Below are 27,207 nucleotides of genomic sequence, written 5' to 3'. Positions count from 1 at the left end.
GCTGTAAGTGTATATAATATTTAATTTTAACCTTTAAACCTTAAAATAAAAAATAGCTCTGGCTTCTCATAACACATTTACACAATTAATTTGTTACAGTGAAAGAACCTAACACAGAGTTTACAGAGGTTATGCTCTTCAATTCGCAGAACTCGTAGATACAGCTGATTCACTTAACCCTTTCCAATTTAACTTCAGACAACAACCAAGCACGAGATTATCTAACTCATCCGCTATTCAAAACATCTGTTTGCATAATGCCTTTTCAGGGCAGAATGCCGTGAGATCAAGGACAAAAGAAAGAGCTATATTTGCAAAGGAGTGAAATTAAATATGATGTTAAAGATAAGCACTGTCATTCCTTCCTGAGAAGTACTGATTCCTGGAAACTAAATTAATTAATTAAATAAATGATGCCTTATAATTTTAAATTTAAATTCTCTCTGAAGGAGGTTTGCTTTCTAAATGTCTGTTTAGAGGTTGATTAGATATTTAACTTTTTTTGCTATTTCATTCATTTTTGTTTCTTTATGTTTGTGCTGTTAAGTAATAAAAGGGCAAAAATAATCTCTTTTAATGTAGTTTCTCTGATTCATGTACTATGTTCCAAATCTTCTAAAGCTGTATAATACCTTTGGGTATGGAAAACATGATATTAAATTGCTGGAAATCCTGCCATAGCTCTCCAATCTTTTTTGTGTACATTCAATTCAGAACATTCAGATGTTGCGTGCTGTAATTGGTCATAAGAAAGCAGCTTGAACGTTTTGAAAAAAAGAGAAAAAAGCTTTTCTGTTCCTTGGAAATAAGCAAACATGTTATAATAAACTGTTCCCTTTTCTCATATGTAATCTTTGAAAATCGCATTCTTCTTTATAGTGAATTGTGTTGTTCTGACAGTCATGCAAATAAGTTTTTTTTTTTTTTTTAACCATTGCTGGACTGGGAGCCTCCCTTCCTGCACATTTTGGATGAATCCATTTGAAATCCCTTTTGAAACCCCTTAATGTAAATTACTCCTTTTTATAGGAAATATTTATTTAAATGCATACTTGACTCTACAGTATCTGCTAAATTTTAATGCTGCAACTGTTATTAAACAACTTTAATTTCTGATTAGCTTATAGTTTGGGACGTAACTCCTTGAAGACAGAGACCCACCACCACACTATAATACTACTCAGTGAAGTGAATTCACTTGCACTGTACTTACTGTATGGGGTTGCAGCTCTGACTGCATCGCGTTTCATACGCAGATGCCCTAGACCTAAAAGATGAAATATAGAAATAGAATTGGCATGCACAAATGATAGAAAGACAAGAGTGTCGTTACTATTGCCTTTCTTGTACCCTGCATCAACATCTGATCAGATCATTTCAATCAAGACATCCAAGGTTTTAAATCCAGTCTCTGTGTCTGGATGTGTTCAGAAATGTTTCAAATATCCTGTAGGATATTTGAAATAGATTTGAATTAATTTCCTGTGGAGGAGAAAAAGCATGTCTTATATAGGGAACTCATTCAGGTCTAGAAACGACAAGCCAGGTTTGATCTGACGTATATAGGATGCATTTATTTTTATTTTTGTACTGTAGAAATTTATATTTTTTTATTCCAATGCTTCAGCAAGCCTGTATTTTTAAAATCATTATGGGTTTAAAAAAGAAAATAACAATGCCAATAAGATTGAATTTAAATGCAACTGAGGAGTAGGGCCAAAAAATAAGAGTTCTTGGTGACATCACTTAAAATGGAGAGCTGTTTCAGAGGTAGGGCATTAAACATTACAAAAACCCTCTTTGGAATAAATGTGCAGTGACATTTACTGTTGTTAATCTGCATAATCTGGAATTTCATTTGAGGGTGAACAATTTTTCACAAAAGATACTCAAATGATAGTTATCTTCTGATGCAGGGAACAGGCAAGGCTAGTGACTCTTTTATTGGAAAATCCATATTAAGCCAGTAACTGTTTGCTGAAACATTATAACTGGTTTCAAGCTGGTTCAAAATGGCCATTAGCCTGTCTTAGCTAATCACTGGCTGCTCTAAAATGGTCTTTAACTGGTTCATGCTGGTAATAAGATGGTGCTTGTTCATCTTTAGCTGCTGGTTCTACCAAGTCTTCAGCTGATCATAGCTAGTCTTAGATGATCCTAGCTGGTAATTAGGTGACTAGTCATTAGGTAGTCCAACTCGCTGATTCTAGTTATTTATTATTCAAGCTGGTCAATAGCTGCAAGAACAAGGAAGTAGACCATCATGGACCACCAACAAACTGGTTACCAGCTGATTTTTGGAATATGGGGAATAGAAAACCAGTTAATGACCACCTAGCTAGAAACCAGCTACCGTGTTCCAAACTAGCTAAAGTTGGATTTTCCAGCAGGGTGATTATATTATCTATAAATAATACATTAATGGAAGTGAGTTTTCTTATGAAGTTAAATCATGAAATCATGCAACATCAAAACATCATGCACCATTTTCATCATGCACGTATATGAAGACACTACACACAAAATGTCCCAACCAATCCACACATTGGTCTTTACAAGCAAGATATGTCTATTTGGATGATTCAGTCAGAAACATTAAAGCTTTAAATAGGTTCAAAGACTTTAAAAACAAAGTGCTGTGAATACTTTTCAGAGTTCGGAGAGAGAAAGCACTTCAGGCTGTTTATGGTTTGCAGAGTTGATCTGACGCTGTTTTATACTCAGTCATTACACAAATTATCACTTCTATTTTCAGGCCGCTTCTCTTAAGAACTGCTGGTTAAACATGCTTCACATTTGTGAATCCCTGTACTCACCACATTGCAATGTATAATCTTGGACTCTGGCCTGGGCTCGTGTGATGGCCCAAAGTCGTGAGTCCCAGCCAATCACTGTCCCGTCTTCACAGGCCCTGTGCTCTCCAACATCGTCCCATATGCGAAACAGGTAGAGCTCCACGGTGGCCATTTTTGCCACAAGGGAGGCTTCCTTTGGTTGGCATCCCAGCAGAAGACGCCCTGAAGGAGGGATTGCTCGGGCAATGGCAGTCCGCTGGTATACTTCTGAGCTACCACCTATCGTCAGGCTGAAGCTTTTACGTGGGGCATCCCACTGTAGACATATCTGGTACCAGCGACGAATGGTAAGCTGGACAGTGAACTGGTGCCGTACACCCAACAGCCAGGCATACAGGTTGTTCGCATCCCCCTGCAGCGCGAATTCATAGCGAGGTGCAGGTGCTGAGATGTAGCTAAATGCTGTCCATTCGCCTGGGGAAAGGACCTGTACGTCAACACATACCGTAGTTTGAAAGAGCACAGGCATACGCCACTGCTCCTGGAGAGTCCAGTGGTCATCACACCCTTGCAGGACAGCCTTAGCATCAGACATAAAGAAGCCATCCACTGGGGACAGAGAGGAAAATACAAGGTTTTATATTATTTTTATATAATTTTATATAATAATTTTATTATAATAATTTTATATAAGTACAAGTCCTTTATATAAGCAATTTGAATGTTATCGGTATTAGTCCAACAGGCCGATATATACAATTATTAATTAATTGTAAATAGGAATTTTTATCTTTTATGCCTTTTTTATGCCATTTCCCATTATTTTGATTTTTTTTTTTTTAAGTTAACCATAGGCATGTATAATTGTAATATTTATAGCGGGCCTATATTTGTTAAATCATTATGGAATTAGAAAGATTTTATTTATCACAGGAAAAAACAAATGAAAAAAAAAAACAATAAATGAAAAGAATCATAAAATATAGAATGAAAATCATATAGATAATTATTTGGTGTTAGACAAAATTTCAATTTTGACATATATCCCAGAAAATAACACGAATCACGAATAACGATCCAATGTATTTTTATTTAAATGGAGGGGAAGGTATGAAAAATAAGATGTTTCAGTGACATCACTTGAAAAGGAAAACATATAAAGAATTTTTTTTTTATTTTTTTTTTGTACTTATTTGATTAAACATTCCAAAGGTTTCTTTGAAATAAAGGTGCAGTCATACTGCATTACCATTATTAAAAAATTTTGTGGGGAAAATCCATGTAGTCATTTCAAGAGGAATGCATGCGATATGGAATATTGCTTGAGGGTGTATTAATTCTCCATGCAGTGAGTTGGTTACATGAACTCACCTTGTTGCCCAGCAGAAAGCTGCTTGACTACAAAGGGATTTTATACAGTTTTATAGGTGCTTCTCCAACTTTTTTCTACCGAAAATCAAAGTGTGTAATGTTGGACACTTGATTGCATATTGCAGAAAAGGGAGAGACTTAACTGGAAACAGTAAATATGTATAATAAATAAAATTGTTAAATATTCTATAACTAAAAACACTACTTTTCTAAATGTAATATACTGGATTGCAGAATACATTATAATGGTTTGAAGTTAGTTAGATTGTTTTGAAAGATGTCTCTTATGTTCTTCAAAGCTGCCTTTATTTGATCAAAAATGTAGTAAAAACAAATATTGTGAAATATGTTAAAATTTAAAGGGGTCATATGACATTGCTAAAAAAAAACATTATGTTGTGTATTTGGCATAATACAATGTGTTAATGCAGTTTAAGGTTAAAAAACATTATTATGTACATTATTGTTGCTCCTCCATGCCCCGCCTTTCTGAAACATGTCGATTTTTACAAAGCTCATCGTTCTGAAAAATGAGGTGTACACTGATACGCCAGCTATCCGGTGTGTTGTGATTGGCTGAATACCTCAATCGTGTGAAGGAAATGTTACGCCCCTTAATATACTATGATGCAGTCTCCTAGCACGACGAGACAAAACCAATAAAACCCATTACAAACTAGAGATTTCTTGCATCCAGTGGGGACATAATTACTGATTATAATGACTAACATATAAATATAAAACCCTGTCTGCATTTGTTTTCGGAGAAATGACACTCAACAAGCACTACTCTACACTGCTTAAAACTCACGTGTGTGAACATTTGGGCAGTGTTATGCAGATTTTTCCACACAGTTATGTAGACATGTGGGGGTGTGTTTAAACAAGGCATTTTTGGAGGGCGTGGACAAGTCTTAACTTTTATAAAGAATATCTGTTTGGATTTGTGACTTTAGTCTTTGCAACTTTACAGATCTTCTTTATGCACCAAGAGCTTGTAACACTCCAAAGAGAAAGAAAAAATTAAATCTCAACATATGACCCCTTGAAAATAACTGGTTCCTCTGGAGTTTGTATCTTGCAGTTGTGACTATTTTTCTCTGAATTCTGAGTTTGGATCTCACAATTCAGTTTTTTTTTTGTTTCCGTCACAGAATAAAAAAATAAAAAGCTAACTACGACTTTTTAATCGATTTCGTGTCCTTGCTGAATAAAAGTAATACGTGAAAGTAAGACAAACACTTCTTCACTAAACCTTTCAAAGGTAGTGTACATTATAGTGCATCATTTGAAACACAATAAGTCACTTTTCCCCTCTGCTCTCTACGTGTTGTTGGTGGTTTCTCTTGGGGAATGAGGAGAGAAATGGTCTGAATCCCTTTATCTTCACTGTGATCATCACTATTTAATTCATTAAGGCTAGGACAATCATACTGCAGGTCGCTGGACTCCTCCAAATTTTCTCATCCATTCTGTCTCTCACTCTCCTTTAACTAGATGCCCTCTGGGTATGTGAATTCTCCTGGTATTACTAGTATTTATTATTAGATTCAATCTAAAACATGATCAGATTACATAATGGTATTAAAAAATGCTCCCTCCTAAAATTGTTGCGTTCTTGTCTTCGGCATAGAGTGACTCTTCTGCACAGCTGACTCAGTCCCTCTTGTTCGCAATTTACAGCCTCCTTCCATTCTTATTAATCGTTTTACTACTTGGAGTTTTATAGACTTGTAGGAGAGTGCGGGCAAGCAATTAAGCAAATGCCGCCTTAGGAGGATTTCTGGACTTGATTCTCAGCCAAACTAATGTTCATTTTCAGGCTCTCTACTCTCTACTTTGCTCATATAGAAATTGATAGAAAAAAAGTGCCCACAGATATATAATAATTTTCATATCATATATTTCAGTTTTGCTCACCTCTAAATGGCATGTAATGCTGTGTTTGGTTAATTTAAATATTGGCCAGTTGGTCTGTTTCTGTCTAAAGGGGCAAATAAGCTGCCAGACTTTATAAAGCAAGATTTTAGCCTTACATGCCCTTCTGTTTTCTATGTTTAATAACAAATACATTTGGTAAAATAGTAGTATACTGTACTAACCTTTAGGCAGGAGGTGAACCCAAAGACAGAGCCAGAGAAAGTGATGTGCGGACTTCTTGTAGCGTCCACTCAGGTGCTTGCTGTGCTTGTAAAGCATCCTTCAAAGAAAAACAAAAGGAACTCTTTTGTTCAAAGATAGAAAATAAGTATTTTCATCTAACACAATAACAGGGGGGTTTAAATGAGAGAAGGTCATTACTTCTATAAAGCTCTTTCAGTTTGTCAGTAAACATGAAATTAAAATTGACCCCGTTTATGTTCTAAATGCACACCCTATTCCTGTCCTTGGAGTCATTTATCAAAATAATAAAAATTTACATATAAACTTAAATAATTATCTTTTTGCCTGACATCACAAATGTTTTTTTTTCAACCCCTCCTCTCCAACTGACTAACTAACTAACTAACTAACTAACTTATTCTTATATAATACCCTTTTTTCACAATCCAGTCAACAACTGTAACAGGAAGTGTACATTTATATATTTCTGTATATTTTATTTATTTATTTATTTATTTTTACGTTTGTCGCAGGCATAAATTGATACTATTAGAGATGCATTCGTGGGCTGTCTAAAATGGTGCCTATGCCCAATCCTTAGGCTTTTGTGCTGCAAAACTCCACAGTGACTCAGATCTCTATAAAAGGGGATAAAAGTCCCACTTGATTTAAAGATGGGAAGGACAGGAAATGTTAAATGTCTGTGGCTGGTTTACAGTAATAGATTACAGAGAGTGATTAAATCACTGCATGTGTGGGGATGTTTGTATAAAACTCTGATGAAATGGTCCTGGTTTACTGTCTGGACAAAAGCAGACAGGCATTACTAACTGTGTGAGAGGCAGTAATTCTGTCTAATGTAAAGTGGCTGTCAACTCACAGCAGCCTCTTTCATCAAATCTGTCTGGGCTGTTTAGCGATTCAGCCACTCACACAATCTCTTTTGCTCTCTTCCTCTATTTATATCTACCTTTTCTTTTGCTTTCTATAATAGGTGTAATTTCCAACAAGGTCTAATACACCTGGCTATGCTTCAGCACTAATGCAGTTGTACTGATGCCGCATATGGAATTAATATGCATTTTGTCATAATTGCTTGTTGAGTTGCCGTCAATGGTGAAACATCCTTTTTTCCCCACATAACTGTGTAATTATGGTACATACCAGCAGGGACAAACCAGCTAAACAGACCATTTTCTGATTTTGCTAAGCTACTGTAAAAAAAAAAAAAAAGACATAAACTGTGAATTTGCTGAACATTTTGTGATTACATTCTACTGAAAACAGAAATCAGCCCAAAAAGGCAGAGGTTAGAAGTTTGTACCATGTGCTTATTTAGCAAGCACTTGCATTCAGTAATTGTGATAACAACATCACAACCTGAGCTCAATTAAAACACATTTCTCAACATGAAAACAATAATCAACTCAAGCGTTCAAACTACAATTAGAATCTCAGGATGTATAAAATGCCCACAGGTGAGGTAATTTGCATTGGAACAATGAAACTGAAAAAAAAAGAAGTATCTACTGTTTGAATCCTTCTGCTTTTAGATTTTGTATACTGTAAAGTTATCAAGTGCTTGAGAACTGAATATTTACAAGCAAAATTTATGCATTGGAAGCTATTCATTTTTTTTTTTTTAACAAAAATGTGTGTCAAGGAATGTGACAAAAGAACATATCTTTTATTCCATTCATTGCTGTTCACCAATATCAGGATTCAGGGGTGTTGCTATCATTCGCTGATTTGTGATGACAAAATCCATTAACCTTGCAAACTTTTAACTCAGTAGGTTTCTCACAGTCATTGAAAATCTGGAAATATCAGGCTATTGTAAAATTGTGATTCTCAAGCCTGGAGAAGTCATGGAAGTTTCTGTGTTAGATATATATGTCTAGAAGCTATATGGTAATGCTTAAGTCTTAAATTATTATTATTATTTTTATTTTCTCAGCTTTCTTAGAAACTCACATCCCTTAATGCCTTGGAAAAACTTTATTCCAATGAAGTATACTATATTTGAATAGACACTGAGTTCAGAGGAAAAAAATGGAGGCTTGTGTTGTGGATTTGCATAAAGAAATATGAATAAGCTCTGAATAACCTATTAATAACCTAGCATGAGCATCATTTTTTTTTATTTAAAAGTTGTCCAATGTCTCATCACCTGATCCAAAGCAACCCATCATCTCTGCAACATTAAAGATGATAATGAGCCTTAAGGTACAATTTATATGTACTGTATGTTTAAGGGTTGGCTAACTGTTTATCACTGTACATGCAACTTGTATTGTTTATTTTAGATGGAATATGTCACATCGCTGAATCTGCCAATCAGTCTATAACAATGTTCGTTGCTTTTTTTGAGCTTAAACTTATTATTTCTTTTTTTTATAAGTAGTATTTATGTTTCAAAATATCTAAAAAACACACTAATTTTTTCTTGTCAGACTTGTGTAATACAGTTGTCTGGGTTTGTTAATGAAGTCTCGAGCTCACCTGGTGTCGTCATGCATGATGCGCCTGAACTCATCCTAGATTCGCGGTTCTTTCACCGCTATTAACTTCATCCAAACAGCTCCACGCGAAATAATCTCGGTGCTTGTCGACGTGTGCTCCCGTTTTCAACTGGCATGAATTAACAGGTAACGAGGATTAAGAAAGCAACGCAGTTTCAAAACAGGGTGAAGTTAAAAAGACAGCTCTTGGGGTTGAAAAAATGTTGTGACACTCCCATAATTGTGGGAACTTCGTGTTTTCAGTAAGAGGATGCCACGCCTTCCGCTATTTTACACTTCGTGACTTTTCAGTCAGCACTACTGACGTTTTTCTTTGTTATAAATTATTATGATTTTATTGATCTCTTCTGTTGCCTGATGACTGATATTGTTGCTAATAAGTGTTTGCACTTTCCATTATTAAGGCTTAAAAGATAATCCCAAAAATATTGTTTTCTGAATTCTCTGACATTATTAATTATAGGCTGTGAATGAAAAAATGAGATAAGGAGATACATGCTTTTTAAAAGGCACTCTTAATTTCTTTTACCATGGTTACTTAGTGAAAAGTGATCTGGTGGCAACTGGTTCTTTCAGGCGCTGCGGGGACCAGGATGTGGACTCAGACATTTCCTGGACCCTCGGCAGCCTGTCAGTGGAGGTAAAGCATGCCCATCTGTGCATGCCTTGTGTCGGCCCTTCAGGGTTCTTCTTGCTCTTTCTAAGAGGTCAGACACCCTGGCTGTTTTCAGGATTGCTTGTTGAGAGCGATGCTAACGTCACACAGACAGCTCAAATATTCCATGACTAAGCAGGTGCCTGGAAAGACAGACACAACTTTTTTAGGCATGAGAAAGTTTATGTTCATGTGAAAGTTCATCTAAAAACATACGTTTTGTCATTGTTTTCTCACCTTCATGCTGTGGGATATAGTTTGAAACACAAAAGGAGATGTTACGCAGAACTTAATGTTGAATATATGTTGAAGGAATTATTTGTTGTTGTTGTTGTGAAAATAGGTTATGAGGATCAATAGGTATATTAACTTACAAAATTTTTTGCCAGTCAAATGAATCCAAGCTAATTACAGATTTTGAAAGTACATGCGAATGACAATGTAAGCCACAGTGAGTATAAATGTCATTTTGCCTTGATGACACATCCAAAAAGGAAAAAAGCCTTTAGGAATTATATTAAGTCTCCTCAGCTGACCAGTTTGTAAGATGTAAATAAAGAAACGCACATTTGTAAGGCTTAAAACACACGTAATCACTCACTATGCATGTGTGCAAGGTATTTTTTAATCCAGTTGAGAAAACAGTTGGATTCAAACCTTTACATGCCTAATTTTTTTCATGATCTGATTATTTTAGGTCCACACACTCCCTTCCAATCCGATCTAAATTTCATTCAGACTAGATCGATTCATCAGATTGATTGCTGTGTTTTCATGAAGGATTTTCAGTCCGATTCAGGGATCAATAGTAACATATTATTTTGTTGCATGCAAATGTAGCTAGTGAGACCAATGTTTTTTAGTCTGATCTGTATATACTTACATATATATATGTATATGTCCTATGGTCCCCTTCCATAATGCTTTTGCCTTTTGGTCATTTTTGAAGCTTGACAGTCACTGGTGGATTTAGTTTTATTTTATGGAAAAGAGCAGTATGTACAGCATTTTTGTATTACATGGAAGCAGGTCATACCCTTTTTTTTTCAACAACTTGAGGATGAATAAATTATGACAGCTTTAATTTTGGATAAACTACTCCTTTAAATATTATATATTTATATGTGAATAGGATGTGATATGGGTTGATAGAAAAAGGGACATGAAGTTGTAGGAAACATGGTGTTTATGTCTTTGTGGGTGAAAGTGACGGTACAGAGTGATGTATGGAGAAGCACAGACCGGTTTAACATCGCTCTCCCTCTCAACTCCTGTTAGCCTCTCTCTCTCTCTCTCTCTCTCTCTCTTTCTCTATCTCTATCCCTCACACACACGCAAACAAAAAAACCTGTGAAAATGACCCTCACGCTAACAGCAGATCACCTTTTCTATTACGCAGGGTGTGGATCCCTGAGGCTCCTTTATCTCTTTTCCTCTTTTCCTTTTTGTAAAGTTGTGAAATAAGCTTAGTACTGTACATTGTTTATTAGTTTAAACTATTATATGTTTGTTTTTATTGATCGATTCTTTTTTATACTTCTGTTTTGCAGTTTGGACCCTAACCAAGAGCTGAACTGCCTTTTTCTTCTTCAACATAGTTTAATTAAGGCACGTTTGATTAAGACAAACACCATTTTAAATAATCACTGCAATATAACTGACTGGTATTGTAAGAATCAGACTTCTGAGACCAAGAGTGAAAATGCATCTAATTTAGTTTTTAAGAGTATGTTTTTTCCCCCACATTAAATTATATTATGACCATTAAGTTATCAAGAGTTATTGGAAATTAATAACCACAAGACCTTATGGTTTAATAAAATAAAAACATTAGCTTTTGTATGATTTACATAGTATTAGTATTTATTGATATTTTGAATTAGCTTTGATTTTTATATGTTGTTTCATTTTAAAGTTTTTCATTAAGAGTGTTCTAATTTTACAAAACATGTATTTCTGTTTATATCACATTCAATTTAATTACTGTAAACAATATTAACAGTAATAATAATAACAATAATAACAGAAACAGCAACAACAACAAAATAATAACAGTTTTTGTTAACAATAACAACACCCTTGAAATCTTAAATATTTCAAATCATATATATATATTTTTTATTTAACCATTTTCAGAAAACTAAAACATTGTTTTCTTTCCTGGTTTAAATTTAGACCCCACTGCATTTAGGAAGTGAGATGTATCATCAGCAAAAGCGTGAGTATTGAATAATGTCTTCTTTTATGACTTCCTTTTCAGTAGACTGAGTTTCTATGGTTACGGATCAAAAAAGAGTACTGGTGCACTTCTTTTTATCAGACCTCTGTCTATTGAAATATCTATGGTTAGTTAGGTTCATTTGCACTTTCTCTTTTTCTATACTTGTATCCAGCCTATTTGAATACATGGTGGCTGTTTCTCCTGTCGGATGAATTCTGTAATCTCTGCTCATGATCAGTCTCTATGGTACTTATTACTGTAGATATTTTTATAGACGACCAGTACTGCATTTGGTTATGCCACAGCATCTATGTGACCGCCAGTGGCGTTAGACAGAAAAAAAATGTGTCAAGTGAAATGCAATACTCTTTGTGTAATGTTTGTTTCAAAGAAGGAAAAACTCCCCTATTCCTGTGCCTTTTTGCACACACTCTCAGACTATCATACCGCTGCTCATATGGCTCTTGTTGCTGTAGTAATGAACCGTTTACTAATGGTAATGACAGCCTAGCAATTTTCACAGCTCTCTATGCTAAAGAAGTCCTCTGAGAATCTGAGCACTCTCTATGTGTGGAGACTGTTAGTAATGTCACACTGTGGGAGTCGTTCCCAATTATGTCTTCTTACTCGCTCTCCTTCGTCAGAGTCTCTGGTTATATTGTAACACTATTAACCCTTATATAAAAGTTTCACATGGCATTGTATTTCATGCACTTTTTCCACTAGTTATTAACAATCTGCAACATTGCTATTTAATGGCTCTGACCACTAGATGGCAGTATGCTGCAAAACTGATAACAGTGGAACAATTTATACTATTTACTATATAATATAATATAATATAATATAATATAATATAATATAATATAATATAATATAATAACACAAACAAATAACGCAACAGTGTTCTCTTTTCATTTCACCCTTTTTTATTTTTACTCTCCTGAAATTCATAGAAACAGATAAAAAACAACAATCATCTCCATATCAGTCAGGCAGAAAACATGAACTCTAGGCTAAATTTGTGTGCGTTTATGTGTGTGCAAGCCAGTGTGGGTGTATAGTATTTACTCCCCCCCAATTCTTCCCACTGGCTTTGACATCTTCAAAGGGCCTTGTGCCAATTCTGCTTCACAGCAATCATATTTGGACAATAAAATAGTGGAGGTGTATAAACAAAATGAAGGAATGTAAGCCTGAGTGAATCTGTATGTAAGAGGGGGTATGTGAAGAGCTTTGCAATGAATGTTCAAATCCAGCAATTTTGACAGACAAGGAGGACAAATAAGAGATTGGAATGAACATGAACTTTCAAGCTTCATTTATAAAATGAAGATCATTCTAGGTCCATTATATTTCTCTTAAAGGGTACACTTTCAAGTACAGTTAATTACATAGACATAACTGGACTACTTTTAAAGCTACATTACAAAATGAAAGCTTTCCAATTAGATAGATAGATAGATAGATAGATAGATAGATAGATAGATAGATAGATAGATAGATAGATAGATAGATAGATAGATAGATAGATAGATAGATAGATAGATAGACAGACAGATAAATAGATAGATAGATAGATAGATAGATAGATAGATAGATAGATAGATAGATAGATAGATAGATAGATAGATAGATAGATAGATAGATGGTAAATGGTAAATACATTTCAAAATGAGTTTCTTAATGAGTATTTTAGTCCTAATAAATTTTTTTGTCTTTTTTTGTCTTGTTTTCATATCCAAACAAGTTAAATGTACTTAAGCAAATTGCATTAAATATTAAGGCATAATTAAGGCATGTTATCTAAAAAACATGATCGTTGTTCTTACTCTATTGGCAAACGTAACTATATTTTTTTCATTTACGCTTAAAACAAGAAAAGTACTATTTGTCAAAGGGGTCAAGGGCCTTCTGAAAAAAAAAAAAAGCTTTAAAGGGTAAGTTCACCCAAAAATGAAAATTAGCCCTTAAATTATACACCCTCGATTCCTAGGTGTATATATATTTTTTTCAGACGAATCCAGTCGGAGTTATTTTAAAAATTGTCTTTGATCTTTCAAGCTGTTTAATGGCACAGAGTGGGTGTTGCAGTGCATCAGTCCTAAAGAATTGAAATAAAAAGCACCCATCCTTAATAAAAAGTGAATTCTGCCAACAATACCAACCAAGGGCCACTGACCTAAATATATATTCAACATCTGAATCATCTATTTTCAGTGTCTACTTTTGTTTACTTCACACTTGCAATGTTTTTGCTGTCACATAGTTTCTACAATGGATGTGTCAAAGCATTGCAAATCATTTGATTTCTGTGTCAGCATATCATAAATAGAACGAGTCAGTAGTTTTCTGTCTGGAATTTGTTGCGCCGCATCCAGTGTAGACAGCGTCACTGATTATAATAAGTTATATTGTATTGCGCCACGCCGCTTGCACCTGGTGTAGACACAATGTAAGTTAATGTTGCTTTCTGATGCTGTGTTAGAATTTTTACGCAACATTATTTGGAATTACCGCAGGGCAAAAAAAATTCTCTCATAGGCTGTGACCCATTTGTCCTCTGTCCGGAGCTGCTTCCTTGTACAACTGTTGGCGAAAGCTACATTAATGTAATTATTACATTTTGAATATGGATACTTTTCTTACAAAAAAACATCGATTCACTACAGGAGGCTTTTGTTCACCCCCTGGAGCTGTGTGAGACACTTTTTATTATGGATGGGCGCTTTTTATTTAAATTATTTTGGACTGATGCAGTACAAAACCCTCTGACTGCCATTAAACAGCTTAAAAGATCAAAAAAACGTTTTAATATAACTCCGACTGCATCCGTCTGAAAGGACAAAGTCATATACACCTAGGATGACTTGAGGGTGAGTAATTTATGAGCTAATTGTCATTTTTGGGTGAACTAACCCTTTAATATCTAATGCAGTTTTACTTGTTTATATATGCACAAAAGTACAGATTAAGAAATTTATTTTAATTTATTCAGTATAGGACCTGTCAAGAAAAGTACTGAACAATAAGGATGTTTCTGATGTGTTTCAGTGCTATTCTGAGATCAGTGAAAGCTCTATTTACAGCACTGTTCTGAAATAAGACAGAGCTGTCTGAGTGCTTCACTGAGATCAGCAAGAGCTTAGATCAGTAAAAGCTGCAGTTGGGTAGCTTGTCTGAGAACATTTAGAGATGTTTGAAAACTTTAATTAATTTGTTGAGAGAACTTATAGAGCACTATCCTCAGATAAGTTTGAAATTGTGTAGAGTACTGGCTACTTCATCAAGATGAGTAAAATCAGCTGTGAGAGGCTCTAGCACTGTAAATATATAAATTTAATTAGCCATATAGTTATGTATATTTAAATGTGTAGCCTATCTAAATCTCATCCTGATGCTTGTGGGCCATGCAGTGATTCAGAAGTGATACTTAGGAGGAGACTGGAGTAGGTAAGGACCATCAAGCATGTGGGGAATGGTAAAAAAAGCCGATTTTACAGCTGCCACATTAAGTGTGTGTGCATTTGTGTCCTATCATGTACATGTCTAGCTGTCTTTTTCCCTTTTATTGTCCTTTATATGATTATCTGGAGCAATGCATTCAACAATATTTCACAAGCTGCAACATAACCATTCTATTATATCACAGTCATCAGGAATGTCAATGTCACAGTCCATGTGTGTGCTTGAGAAAGGGATACTTGAAAAAAGATATGCCCCCAACCCCAACCCCAGCTGCCTTAAATCACCAATCCTTGCACAAATACAGTAAGAGTTGGATCTAATGGGGATGCTGTTTTACTTCATGATTGATTTAATATCAATTGGTTTTTGAGGGTAATTTGAAAAGTAAGTAGATATGATTGGCCAGATGTTCCTTTCTTATGCAGTCTTTCTGCTCCAGGTCTCTCTGTATCTTTTTTTTGTTCAAGCCTTTTATACTCAGAGGGCAAAGGAGGGTGAAAACAAAGGGACCCTGGCTTATGCATATTGATGAAGAGCATTGTCCGTGACAAGGTGATTTTCAACATTTCAGAGGCAAACAAAATAAGCAAGAAGCAGCAGGGCAAAATCCTTCATAGATGATACTTTCAATTGCAGTGTGACTTAATTGGTAACCTTATTGAATTGAGAGGGAAGGAAATTAAACATACACTATGCAACTAAACTGTGATCAGAGTTACCATGGAAGCATTGCACAGCATACCAACCTGTCAGCAGAGTCTTGCTTCTATGTATCGCTCAGATACATCCCCACCCCCTTCCCTCCTGTATTTCCTATATGGAAGATGAGCCTTAAATGCTTCTGAGACATTGGTAATGGTGGGAGAGGTGACTTTCACCATGATCAGTGAAAATACTTTTCAAATACTATGTATTTTTAATACCACCATATACCAAAAGACAAATATATTGTCCTGACAGAAACATCTAACCTCTGAGAAGAAATGACATTGGGCACATTAAAGTCATGGCTGTGAAAGCAGATGTGAATATGGCTGCTTGGTCTTTAGCTTAGTGCCCCATGAAAGTCTTGGTATGGTTCTTGGGGCATCAGAAGCATTGTAAGTCTCTATCTATGCCTTGTCAAAGCAATTGCTTGTTACTGTTTCAGCTCTACAGCTGCTGTAATACTGCAGACCAGAGAAGCCCCCCTCTGTGATTATCTGCAACTGTGCAGCAGTGTGGTTCATCTGTCCTTCTTCGCTCTCATTGAGCTGCAGGAAAACCTGCATAGGACTTTTACCATGACAACAATACACCCACTGTTAATGGCTCAACATCAAACTCATCTGCTATTACCATCAAACAGAAGCCTTGTTTAAAATATGGGCTCATTCTAAAGCTCATTCTCATCCATCTAGAGGCTTTTAAGTATGGGAACTGGAAGCCTAGCTGCACAAAGGCTGACTCTCATATCTCAGGTCTCCTTCTGCCACCCCCTGTGGGTGTTCTTTTTTCTCTCTTGTACATCCTCCAGTATACCTCTCTTTTGGGCATGTGGTCAGACAGTGGTAATCTGATCAACCACACGTGTGCTGTTCACCATTTCCACACACTCAATTTCCTCCAGGTTTTCTGCAGCATTCTTTCTCTCCTGACATTTTTTCTTGGAGGGAGGCAAGAAGGTGAGCAGGACAGGGATAATGGCCAAACAGTGGAAGGCGGTGATGATGGTGGTGAGAAAGAAGCACCTGAACAGTGTGCGGGTGAGGTTTGAGGGCACGGCTGCGAGAGGGAGCAGAGCAGCCCCATAACACAAGTAACTCTGAAGGGCAGGAACTCCATGTCGTTCCAGAGCTAGTTTCACCCAGCGTGTACGCGTGGATTCCCGGCCTAGAGCAAATGCAGATACCAGTGGAGCACTGGAGTCTACAGCATAGTTCACCCCATAGATCAGACACAGCACTGAGACGCAATCCAACTCTACACGCCACAGGGTCATGAAACCCACCAGCCCAAACTCAACAGAGGCTACTGTCACAGTCAACCAGGCATTCACCAGTGGGTCAGCTGCCAAGAAGGTGGAAAAGAAGAGCAGAAAGAGAGCTGCAATACAAGAGTTCTTCAGGGGTGCTCCAACAGATGAAGCATAACGGTCCATATACACAAAGGATGGATTAAAAATTATGAATTTCACCCTGGAGGTCAGCGACAACTTCCTTAGTGTATCCAGCAGGATAGACATCTCCTCTCGTTTGTTTTCTGTTGTCTTGGCCACTAGAAACATACGTGAGGCTACCACATCAAATTCCCCATCCGCACGTTTGGCAAAAATGATATCGTCCGAGAAATGCACAAATCGGGGTTGGCGCAAAAAGCCAGACCGCAAATGTTCTGTGAAGTTGCTGCGTGACAGGCTAGTGGTGATGTTCAGTCCATGAAGGTAGTTGAGGTAACTCTCAAACCAGGAGATACGTTCAAAACCTTTAGTGTATTCCAGTAAGTCATCTTGCACGCTCGTGTTCCAGTACTCAATGGACTCATAAATGTAGAAGCCAATCACAGGGCTGTAACTGCTGAAATACCGTTGCTGTGCATGGGTGTATGCTATAGTGCTTGTTTCTGTGGCAACCACATTACTAAGATCTGACCCTTCACTGACCTGAAGGTAGCCCATGAGGGCAAAGGAAACATAAATTAAGTAGAAGAGAACCACAAATGGTTTGACATAGGTGTTGGTGATCCAGTCACAGTAGTACCGCTTCATAAAGGCTACCAGCAGGTGACTTTCATAAGCACGCAGTGGTCCTGCTTCTGTGGCCTCCTCATTGTAATGTGTGTACATGAGAAAGCGATACCACGCTGGCTTCTGCTGCAGCAACTCGGGCTTTGGTACACGCCTGCAGAATAGACTGTGACGGTAGTTGTTTTCCAGGTAGCCGGCAAACACTAAGTTGGAGCCATAGAAGGTGAGGATGTAGAGGTAGTTGAAGAGGACTGAGATACAAGCATTTCGACAAAAGAGACGCACAGCCTCAATGTTTGTGAATGGACTGGCCCCGATGCCGAAGGTGACCACATGCAAAGCCGTGCTAGCTGTGAAGGGCAGCATACAGTCAGAGAAAACAGCAGCAACACGCTCCTTCACATGCTGGTCCTCGCGGGTACGTCGCCAAGACGACAGCATCTCAAATGTCCCAAACAAGCCATGACCTGAAAGAGATGAAGAGAGAAAATACATCTTTCAGTGATTTATAAACCTTAAATGAAAAAACGTGAAGTGAAATGGTCTAAGCATAGCTTAGAATGATTTTGGCAGGCAACTCTTTCAAATGACATAAATGGCTGCTGGGAAAATGAAGATGTAAATAATTGAACAAAACGATGACAAGACAGTCACTCTGCAGCTGCATCGCAACAATAGATGTGAGGGAAACCGGCACTGCTTTTTTTTTATGGACAAAGCTAAATCAAAAAGTGTTAAGCATGCAATGTAGCATTTATACATCCATCAGCAAAAAAATCCAATTATTATCCAGTTTAATCTATACAAACGGTTACCTATAGAGAACTCCATTCCTAATTTGAAGCTTATCATCATCACCAGTGCAGTTTACTGGAAAATCCATCAAAATAAAGAAAGGATTGAAAGCCAATTCATAGAAGCCTCTTGGCTACCACCACCTCTATTTACAGAGCATGATCTAACTATAGCCCAATCTCTCCTCCTCCATCTTCACAGCTGTTGAATTTGTAGCTAAATAAATCTCAGTCACACTCACGATAGCCACATGTCATGTAATATTGAGCTGATGAAAGGAAAAAGCCTTATGGATGTGAGGAAGGCTGACAGCCCCTGTGGCCTTGGGACTTCATAGAAGCACAGAAGCCCAAGACATTAGGCAAACTGGGTCAGTCTACTTTTAGAAGTTGATATAAAGGAACTCGGGGTCCTACAATTGAAACAAACTCATCGTGATGAAGCTAACACTCTTAAACCATAACATACATGTACATGTTTAACTTGTGCTTTCACATTGTATTGTATTTTTTTTTTCTCATGCTTTTTCCTCTCTGGCTTTCTACATGACTCGCTCATGCAGGCAGAGTGAGCAGATGGCTCTCACCTACAGGGTTGCCACGACATCAGTGACTCATCATTCATGACGGAGTTTCCCTCGGTCCGATATCACCACCAGTACTGCCTCTCACACAGGCCTGGGGTGTGTGCCCAGCACAATAGCTAGCAGAGTCACCAAACAGCAATGGCCTGACGTCTTGGCCTCCATGATTGGAAGTTTTCTGATTTTCTGATTTTTCTCAAATTAAAATAATGGGCAGTAAATAAGAGGAGATTACAGCTAAACTAAACAATCGAGATCTGTGAGTAAAACAAAGAAAGTGAGAGAGAGACTGTAATTTCTATCCTCATGCTGTTTTCTCATTTTCCTCACACTTTTGCCTTCGCTCTCTGCCACAAAATTTTTCTTCTTTACTAATTGAACCAACTATTTTTTTTCTTATTAAACAAAATAAAGAATACCAATGTAACACACAGACTGATTCTTAGTATGCAAATCTCCTAAACATCTTTGTTCATCTCCCAAGATGCAGTGCAGTCTTTTTCTCTTCATAAACATGACATTAATCTTAGCAATTATGGCCTATAATATCTCTCCCTTCCATCTTTCCATTATCTTCAGAAGACTGTCAAATGTTCCCAGCTGACAGCTAATGTCCTTGTAATGGAATTTGTTTTAAATAAAAGGCCGGTGGCCTACAGAGATAAGGCCAATTGTTTTGTCAGACATCCGTTATGTTGTACTTATATCCCTGCTTTTCTCTGAACCCTATTCAACTCAGTATGAACAACCTGGAATGATATTAATATGCAGTGACTCTGGGCAGCTCTATCAAGTTCTGTTTTTAAGCTAAAAAAGTGCTCTCTATGAGAGCTCTGTAAGAAGATGCTGTCACTCGGGATGTGATTGGAAACCAGTGGGGAGAATTCTGAGATTGCTGACGTTGAGTGGCACAATTGTCAAGGTTGAGATTGAAGTGTAGAAGCATTATAAGGACAACACAGATGTCAGTCTTCTTGAGAAATGCAATAGTAATGTTTTGGAGCGGGTGGCATTGGGGTCAATCTAAACTCATGGTTTCTTGCCAAGCCCTTGTTTTTCTTTTCCATTTTTTCTTCTTCTCATTTCTGTCTTTCACCCCAGCCTGTTATTTTCTCAACAGAGGCCTCCACCCACACATGGCACTAATTGTTGTGGGTAAGAGATGGCCAATGAGAGCAAGCAATATGGATGTGATCTGTCAGGATGCATGTATGCTTGTTGGTAATTAGCTGCAAGAAATCTGCCCGTGTAAATCTATCTGTTCCACATGCACACAGCTGATTCACCCAGAATGGCTCATGGGCAGAAGACAAAAGAAGGGGATGGAATTCCTCTAAAGGCTGTCTTTTGAGCTCTATTAGGGAATTCCTTTGATGTGGAGCGTTTCATTTTTAATAATACACCTTGACAAAAGTGCAATGCAGAGCTTTCCGGCCAGTTGAAAAGGTGCACTCGTTTAACCTGACAGTCATTTAAAATACAAGCAGTCACAGTATGGAAATGGCAGATCAAAAGAACGGAACGAATATGCAGACAGCAATGGCGACTAGTGATTAGAGAGAAAAGAGCACAAATCACTGGGATGATGCAAATACACAATCATTTAAAAGTTTGAGTCAGTTATTCAGCAATTGATCAAAAGTGACAGTAACGAGTTTTACATTGTTAATTGAAAATTCTATTTCAAATAAACGCCATTCTTTTGAACATTCCACTAATCAAAAACTGTTTCCACAAAAATTTCAAACAGCACAACTATTTTCAACATTGGTAAAAAAAAAAAAAAAAGGTTTCTTGAGCACCAAATCAACATATTAGAATGATTTCTGAAGAATCATGTGACATTGAAGACTGCAGTTTGCTGCGGAAAAAGCTTTTTCCATCACAGGAAAAAAAATACATAAAATGTTTTTATATTTCATAATATTAGTGTTTTTACCATGTTTTGATTAAATAAATGCAGCTGTGGTGAGCATAAGAGACATCTTTCAAAAAAATATAAAAGAAAAATTTGAATTACTTTTGAACAGCAGGGTACACTTCTGCATAATAGGAGGACAGGAAGGCGCAATATAATCTCACCTAACATGACAAAAGGGATACCCAGGTATGTTGAATTGTATTTCCCTCCTGTGAGATTGAAAATGCCTGCAGAAGTGAGTGTAGCCAGGCTGACGGTCACCAGAGCCAGAAGACCCAGCCATGGCTTTGTACGCACACAGTCTCGCATTGAGCAGCACAGCATGGCCAGTGAGAGACACAGAGCCAGGCTAAAGAGCAGCGGCCGTTCTGATACCCGACTGGTCATTTGGAAGTCCCTCTGAAGAGAAGAGGAAGTGAAGGGGTATAGGCTAAGCTCTAGATGAGCCTTTCCAAAGTTCTCCAACTCCTTGCAGAACAGCAGCTCCCAGCTGGCTGCTACCACTTCGTTCAGTGGGCTGGCCGCTTGCAGGTAGTACGTGAGTTGAAGGGCTCGAGCAGTACGCACCCCGTCTCTCCCTCCACCTGACAGGACTCCGCCCAGCTGGTGCCCAATGTAGGCCTCCCGCCCATCTTTGAGTTTGGTGATGGGATAATGCAGAGTGGGTACTGAATGGTTGGATGCCCGCGCTGACCTCATCTCCTCCAGAACTCGCAGGATGTCATCCACGATGCAGCTCTTGCTGTCATCCAACAGGCAGAGGTGGGCAAAGGTGTAGTTGAATCCCAGCATAGGAACCTGGATCTGAGTAATTGTGTTGTGTAGCTTGGGGTGGAAAAGAGGGGGATAAAAATATGTATATAGATTTTACTAATAAGTACAGGTAAATACAAATAAACAAAATTTGAACTAGTCAATGAAAAGATATACACTACCATTCAAAAGTATGATCAAAATACAGCAAGAACAGTAATACTGCAAAATATTATACTTTTTTTTATTTGTTTTTATTTTTAGATCTTTTAATTGTTATTCCTTTTATGGCAAAGCATCCATTACTCTAGTCTTCAATGTCAAATAATCTCTCTAGTATGCTGATTTTGTGCTCAAAAATCATTATTTTCTATAAATATTGAAAACAGTTATGCTACTTATTATTTTTGTGGAAACTGTAAAACTTTTTTCAGGAATCTCTGATGAATAGAATGTTCAAAAGAACAGAATAAATAAAACATTTTCTAACATCTATGCTGCTTTATTTTGATTGATTTAATGCATCCCTGTTGAATTAAAGTATCAAAAAAAAAAAAAACCTGGCGAAACACTGACCTTAAACTTTTGAATGGAAGCGTGTTATGTTCTTGCAACATCAGGAATAATTCAAATGAAAACTTTTAATACACAAGAGTAAACTGTGATTGTCAGTATTTCAATGCATTTAATTGCAAGTATCTTGTTGCCAGGCAACAAAAAAGCATGTTGCTGCAGGAAGAATGTGCCAACAGTTTACTTCCTGTATAAAAACACAAATGCAACATTAAGGGAAAAACTTTTAGACTTTCTTCTAAGGCAATCCATGTGTGAGGAGCATTGATTGTCCTCTGAGGTCAGACTCTCTGCGTTGTTAATGTCAGACTGATTAGACTGTGTCAGACTCAGATCACTGGGGGAGGCTGCCTCCTCCAATGCTCCTCCAGCCTCTTCAAGCAGCAAAGAAATGTCAGACACACACCAGTCAGGCCTCTAATTGCTTAAGCTTGATAATTTACCCTCAGTTGGAGACTAAAACATGACATCTGCATGGCCACAGTCTCTGACGGAGACAGACGCTCCAAATGGACTGTCTGCTCTTCATTTGTAGGAAACAATGGGCAAAGAAAAAACTATACGCTGTATACTATACAGAATATAATCACCTCAAATTCTTTGAACCATGATTTTTCCTTCTTTCAGAATCAGATCAGATCTTGGCATACACAATTGTCACTGCATGGCTCAGCAGAGGAGAGCAAACCTCTTGCCCAATGGTGGCCTGTGATACAGTGAACAAGGTTATACCGAGACCTGTTGTGTTATGGTGCAGAGAGAATATAAAGAAAGGCTCTATTTCTGGAATATACAATGCATTGTGAATATTAAAAAGTTCTTAAGACGTGGTTGCAGCTCAGGCTTAGTTCATTTAGTTCAAGAAAATTGAAACAAATGTTTCCAGTTAGAAAGGATGAGTCTAAATGCACATGACGTGAGTATTTGCATTAATAATAAAGTGTCTTTGCTAGCAAAATGTCAATCTGAAATGTTTAGCCACAATTTCATCTACATTCCACAAAAAGAGGTACAGTGCTTATTTAGTTTTTGCCAGAATTGTATTTATTTATTTTGTATTTTTTTTTTGCGAGTACAGTATAAGCAGAAGTTCCCAGCATCATATTTCATATTGGTGGTGTCTGGGGGGTGAATTTTGGAGCTGGACTGAGAAGCTGTGTTACATGAAGATAAAGTAGGCCACAGGCTAACACTCTGACCGAAATTGCATAAAATATTTCTCATATTTAAAAAATATATGATCCAGTGAGAGCTGTGGGAAGAGAACTTTCCTTGAAATCCAGTTAATATCAAAGCACCTGTATTCCACAGGGGAATTAAAGCTACAGATTTGTTCAGTGTTAAGACATTTTGAAAGAGTTATTATCCAAGTGATTCCTGAGTACTAGGAATGAGTTATGAAATATTAATCACAGAATTATCTTCCAGTTTTCCATTTACTGTGTGATTAGCATCAGATACAATATTTAAACGAAAAAGATTATTACATAATCACAAAAATTGTGTTTCTATGCAAATATAATCTGAAAAGTGATGAAAAGGCAGGACAAGTTGTAAAGCTGATTAAGACGTATATTTTTCTAATTATCTGGAACGTGTGATTTCCTTTTCACTTATTTTCCCTTTATAAGAGAAAGATAAGCTTCAAGGAAAGTTGGATCTCTCAAAAAGAAGCTAAATGAAAAAAAAAGAGAAAAAGATAGATTCACGGAGCCCTGACAACAACACTATTGTAGTAGAAACTGTTGGATCAAAGCAATAACTCCATGGAAATGTTACTCACCTTTAGGACTGAGTTGACGTGGTGAGGGTCCAACACGCTCCCCCTGCGCGAAGTCACGATGACCCGACCATATCTCCCGGGTGTTTGCAAGTCTGAGTAGAGGGTGTGTTTGGATCGGTTCACGGGGAACAAACTGTCCACCAAGTTCCCCTCGATCTTCGCCAGGCTGTGTTTGGGAGCTAACAGGTACTCCACGTTTTCCTCTATGCGGTATCTGCTGAAGCTCGCGCCCAGCAGGATGGAGATCAGCACGGGTGCGGAGGCGAAAAACACTGGATGATTGGCGACAAAGTGGCCCAGTTTATGGAATGACGTCCTGAGCCCTTCGTGCAACACTTGTCGCAACATCCTAGAATGCAGCAACAGCGCAAGGGCGATGAACCAGCATCAGCATCAGAGATCCGGAGCATCAGTGTTCAACCCACGCAGCTGGATCACTGAAATGATGAAGCGTTGCGTTGAATCTCATCAGGTCCTTCTGGGTCAGAGACGTTTTGTTAGTAGGCTACTGCATTTACTTTTAAGAAAAAGATAAGTCGGAATGAAAATGCATGTGGCAATATCACTGTGCGAGACTTTCAAAGGCTCGACTTTTCTTTCAGAATTCTGTCAAGTTATTTTGGGGCGCAGTTTCGCGCAACCCAGACTTTGGCGTCGCTATAGTAATATATCCTTCAAATACCTCGAAGACTTTTTCAACAAAAAGGAATCATTAGACTATTATGATTTTTTGATGTAAAATCCCACATCGAGAAAGCGCTCGAGTAACGAAACGTTGCTATGCTTATCTTTTCAGAATACCGTGATTTCTATTTACGAGCATTTATTTTAGCGCAATTTTAGCTAACTTTACCTTAAACGTCTTTTGAAATATACACTTAGCCTATGCATATTTTTAAGAACCCTCAGACGATTTGTTTTGAATTCCTTAGGGGTTCAAGTCTTTATTTTGGGGTAAACATATACCCCTCTACTCATCCCCACCCCATAATTCGCACCCTGGGCAATAGTGGTCACTGGAGTTACAGGTTAGGCTATTCGTAGAAAGAAAAACCCTAAACCAGCACGACGAGCTGAAACGTGGCTGTTTTTAGGTTTGTTTGTTTAGATTTTTTTTTTCGACAGGGAAAGGAATGTTCTGAATTATTACCAGTCACGTCTTTGCAGTTTCATGCCATCTGAGAGACCCAATTTCCATAAATGCGTCGTTGATCCGAGTGGAAGGAATGATATGCTCATTTGTCGTAATAGAAACGAATCTCTTTTCTTTTTGAATACATCCACAGCGTCTTAGAGAGGATAAATCCACTTCATATCGGTGTATTTTCAACAGTGAACTGGTCATGTACTCACAGACAGTTTCAAATGCGCAAATACAGTTTTGTGTATTCCATTATCTATGAGCCGCGTCTCAATGATCCATATGAATCCCGTACCGCGCCCAGCACGACCGCTATCCGCTGTTACCAGTCTGAAAACACGAATCTCCACCACCGACCCGCGGTGCAGAATGCGTGCGGGCTCCGCGCAGCTCCAGCTCGGCCACTTGTGTGCATTTCCTTTCCGAGCTAAGGCATTCGTTTGCTGCGCAAGGCTGCTCCACAGAAAATATTTACAGACGAACGCGATGCGGCACTTAATTGCTCAGTTACGGAGCTAATTCAGAAGTTCAGGTTTCCCGAAGAGCCGGCCGGTGAATGCCGGTGGTGCCCACACCCCCAGAAGACCTAATCACGGGAATGGTTTTGTGTAAAGGCGAAAGGAAAGCTTTTCTGATTGGTCTGTTAACGTTAGACCATACAAGAGATAATAACACACATAGAGACAACGGTTATGTGACAGAATGTATTCTGTGTGACAGCCTGTTAAAGACTGACTATAGAAACTGTTTGCAATTACTATGCTAATTTACACGCAGCCTACAAAAATATTTTATATATGGGCACTTTATATTAGCCTACAGACAAAATGATCACCTTTATAACAAAATGAATAGGCAACATTTGGCATGAAAAAAAAAAACAGGTGGTAATTCTTTAGCTCATTAAAGCAGGTTTAATTCTGATTGGATAGCCTATACATGTTTTTATCGTTCATCAATGGGGAAAAAAAGCGTTCTTGAGTGATTCCAACGATATCGTTTCTCTTCGTCTTTATCGTTATAGCTGTGGTGTGGACTCGTATATACTACTATAGTGAGATATACTTTTAGAAACGTACATCTTTATTGTAATCTTTATAGTTGTCATGCTTTGTGTGAACAGGCTTTTACAGATGTAACAGACTTTGTTCTAATATTTGCCTCTACAGAAAGGGAAAAAGTGTTCAGAACCAAAATTCAGCCACTAGGATTGATTCAGCACCATGGACAGAGATTAACTATACTATATTTATATAAAATATATTTTAGTCTTTAGCGCACAGGCACTTTCTCGGAGTCAAAGCGTCAGTGTCTAGGTGATTAGAAATGACACTAAATAAGTCACACTACCCAGGAAGGGTCACCTCTCATCTCGACAAATCTCATGAATGAATGCAAGCATATGAATGAGTACCGGCACTTCTTTTTCCCCCCATTTCAATTTTTTTTTAAGATGAATTTGGTAACCCTTAAAATAAAAGTTCAGCCAAAAATGAAAAGTTGCTCAAAATGTACTCACCAATGGATCCACTGGTGTTAAGTTAATTATTAATTGATTACAAATGTACAGTTTTTTGTTTCACAAGATGTGTGTGTGTGTGTGTGTGTGTGTTTATCAGCTGTTTAGACTCTCATACTGACGGCACCCATTCACTTTAGAGGATCCACTGGTATAAAAGGAATGTAATGCTAAATTTCTCCAAATCTTTTGATGTAGAAACATGCTCATCTATATCAGCAAATTTTCATTTTTGGGTGAACTAATCCTGTAAGTCAATATGTTTGAGAGTTTACCATG

The 27,207-nt window shown here is 37.5% G+C and overlaps 1 protein-coding gene across 2 annotated transcripts; it reads right to left on the bottom strand.

The window, feature by feature from the left end:
- Window positions 1–14,550: 14,550 nt before the first annotated feature.
- Window positions 14,551–26,008, bottom strand: LOC113066187 (patched domain-containing protein 1-like). 2 transcript variants are annotated; one of them, XM_026237938.1, is made up of 4 exons: window positions 25,419–26,008; window positions 24,269–24,746; window positions 21,321–21,984; window positions 14,551–18,327 (listed from the first exon to the last, which is right to left on the bottom strand). In XM_026237938.1, exons 2-4 carry the CDS (start codon window positions 24,614–24,616, stop codon window positions 16,676–16,678), a joined length of 2,664 nt encoding a protein of 887 aa, XP_026093723.1. In that variant the 5' UTR covers window positions 24,617–24,746; window positions 25,419–26,008; the 3' UTR covers window positions 14,551–16,675. The 2 variants fall into 2 exon arrangements, with proteins under 2 accessions (XP_026093723.1, XP_026093722.1); XM_026237937.1 differs by having other exon boundaries at window positions 24,269–26,008.
- Window positions 26,009–27,207: the final 1,199 nt, after the last annotated feature.

The sequence above is a fragment of the Carassius auratus genome, chromosome 49 (assembly GCF_003368295.1).
Source record: "Carassius auratus strain Wakin chromosome 49, ASM336829v1, whole genome shotgun sequence".
In the NCBI taxonomy this organism is placed as follows: Eukaryota; Metazoa; Chordata; class Actinopteri; order Cypriniformes; family Cyprinidae; genus Carassius; species Carassius auratus.
Note: the sequence above shows the minus strand (reverse complement) of the source record. Positions and strands in the feature narration are given on the sequence as shown.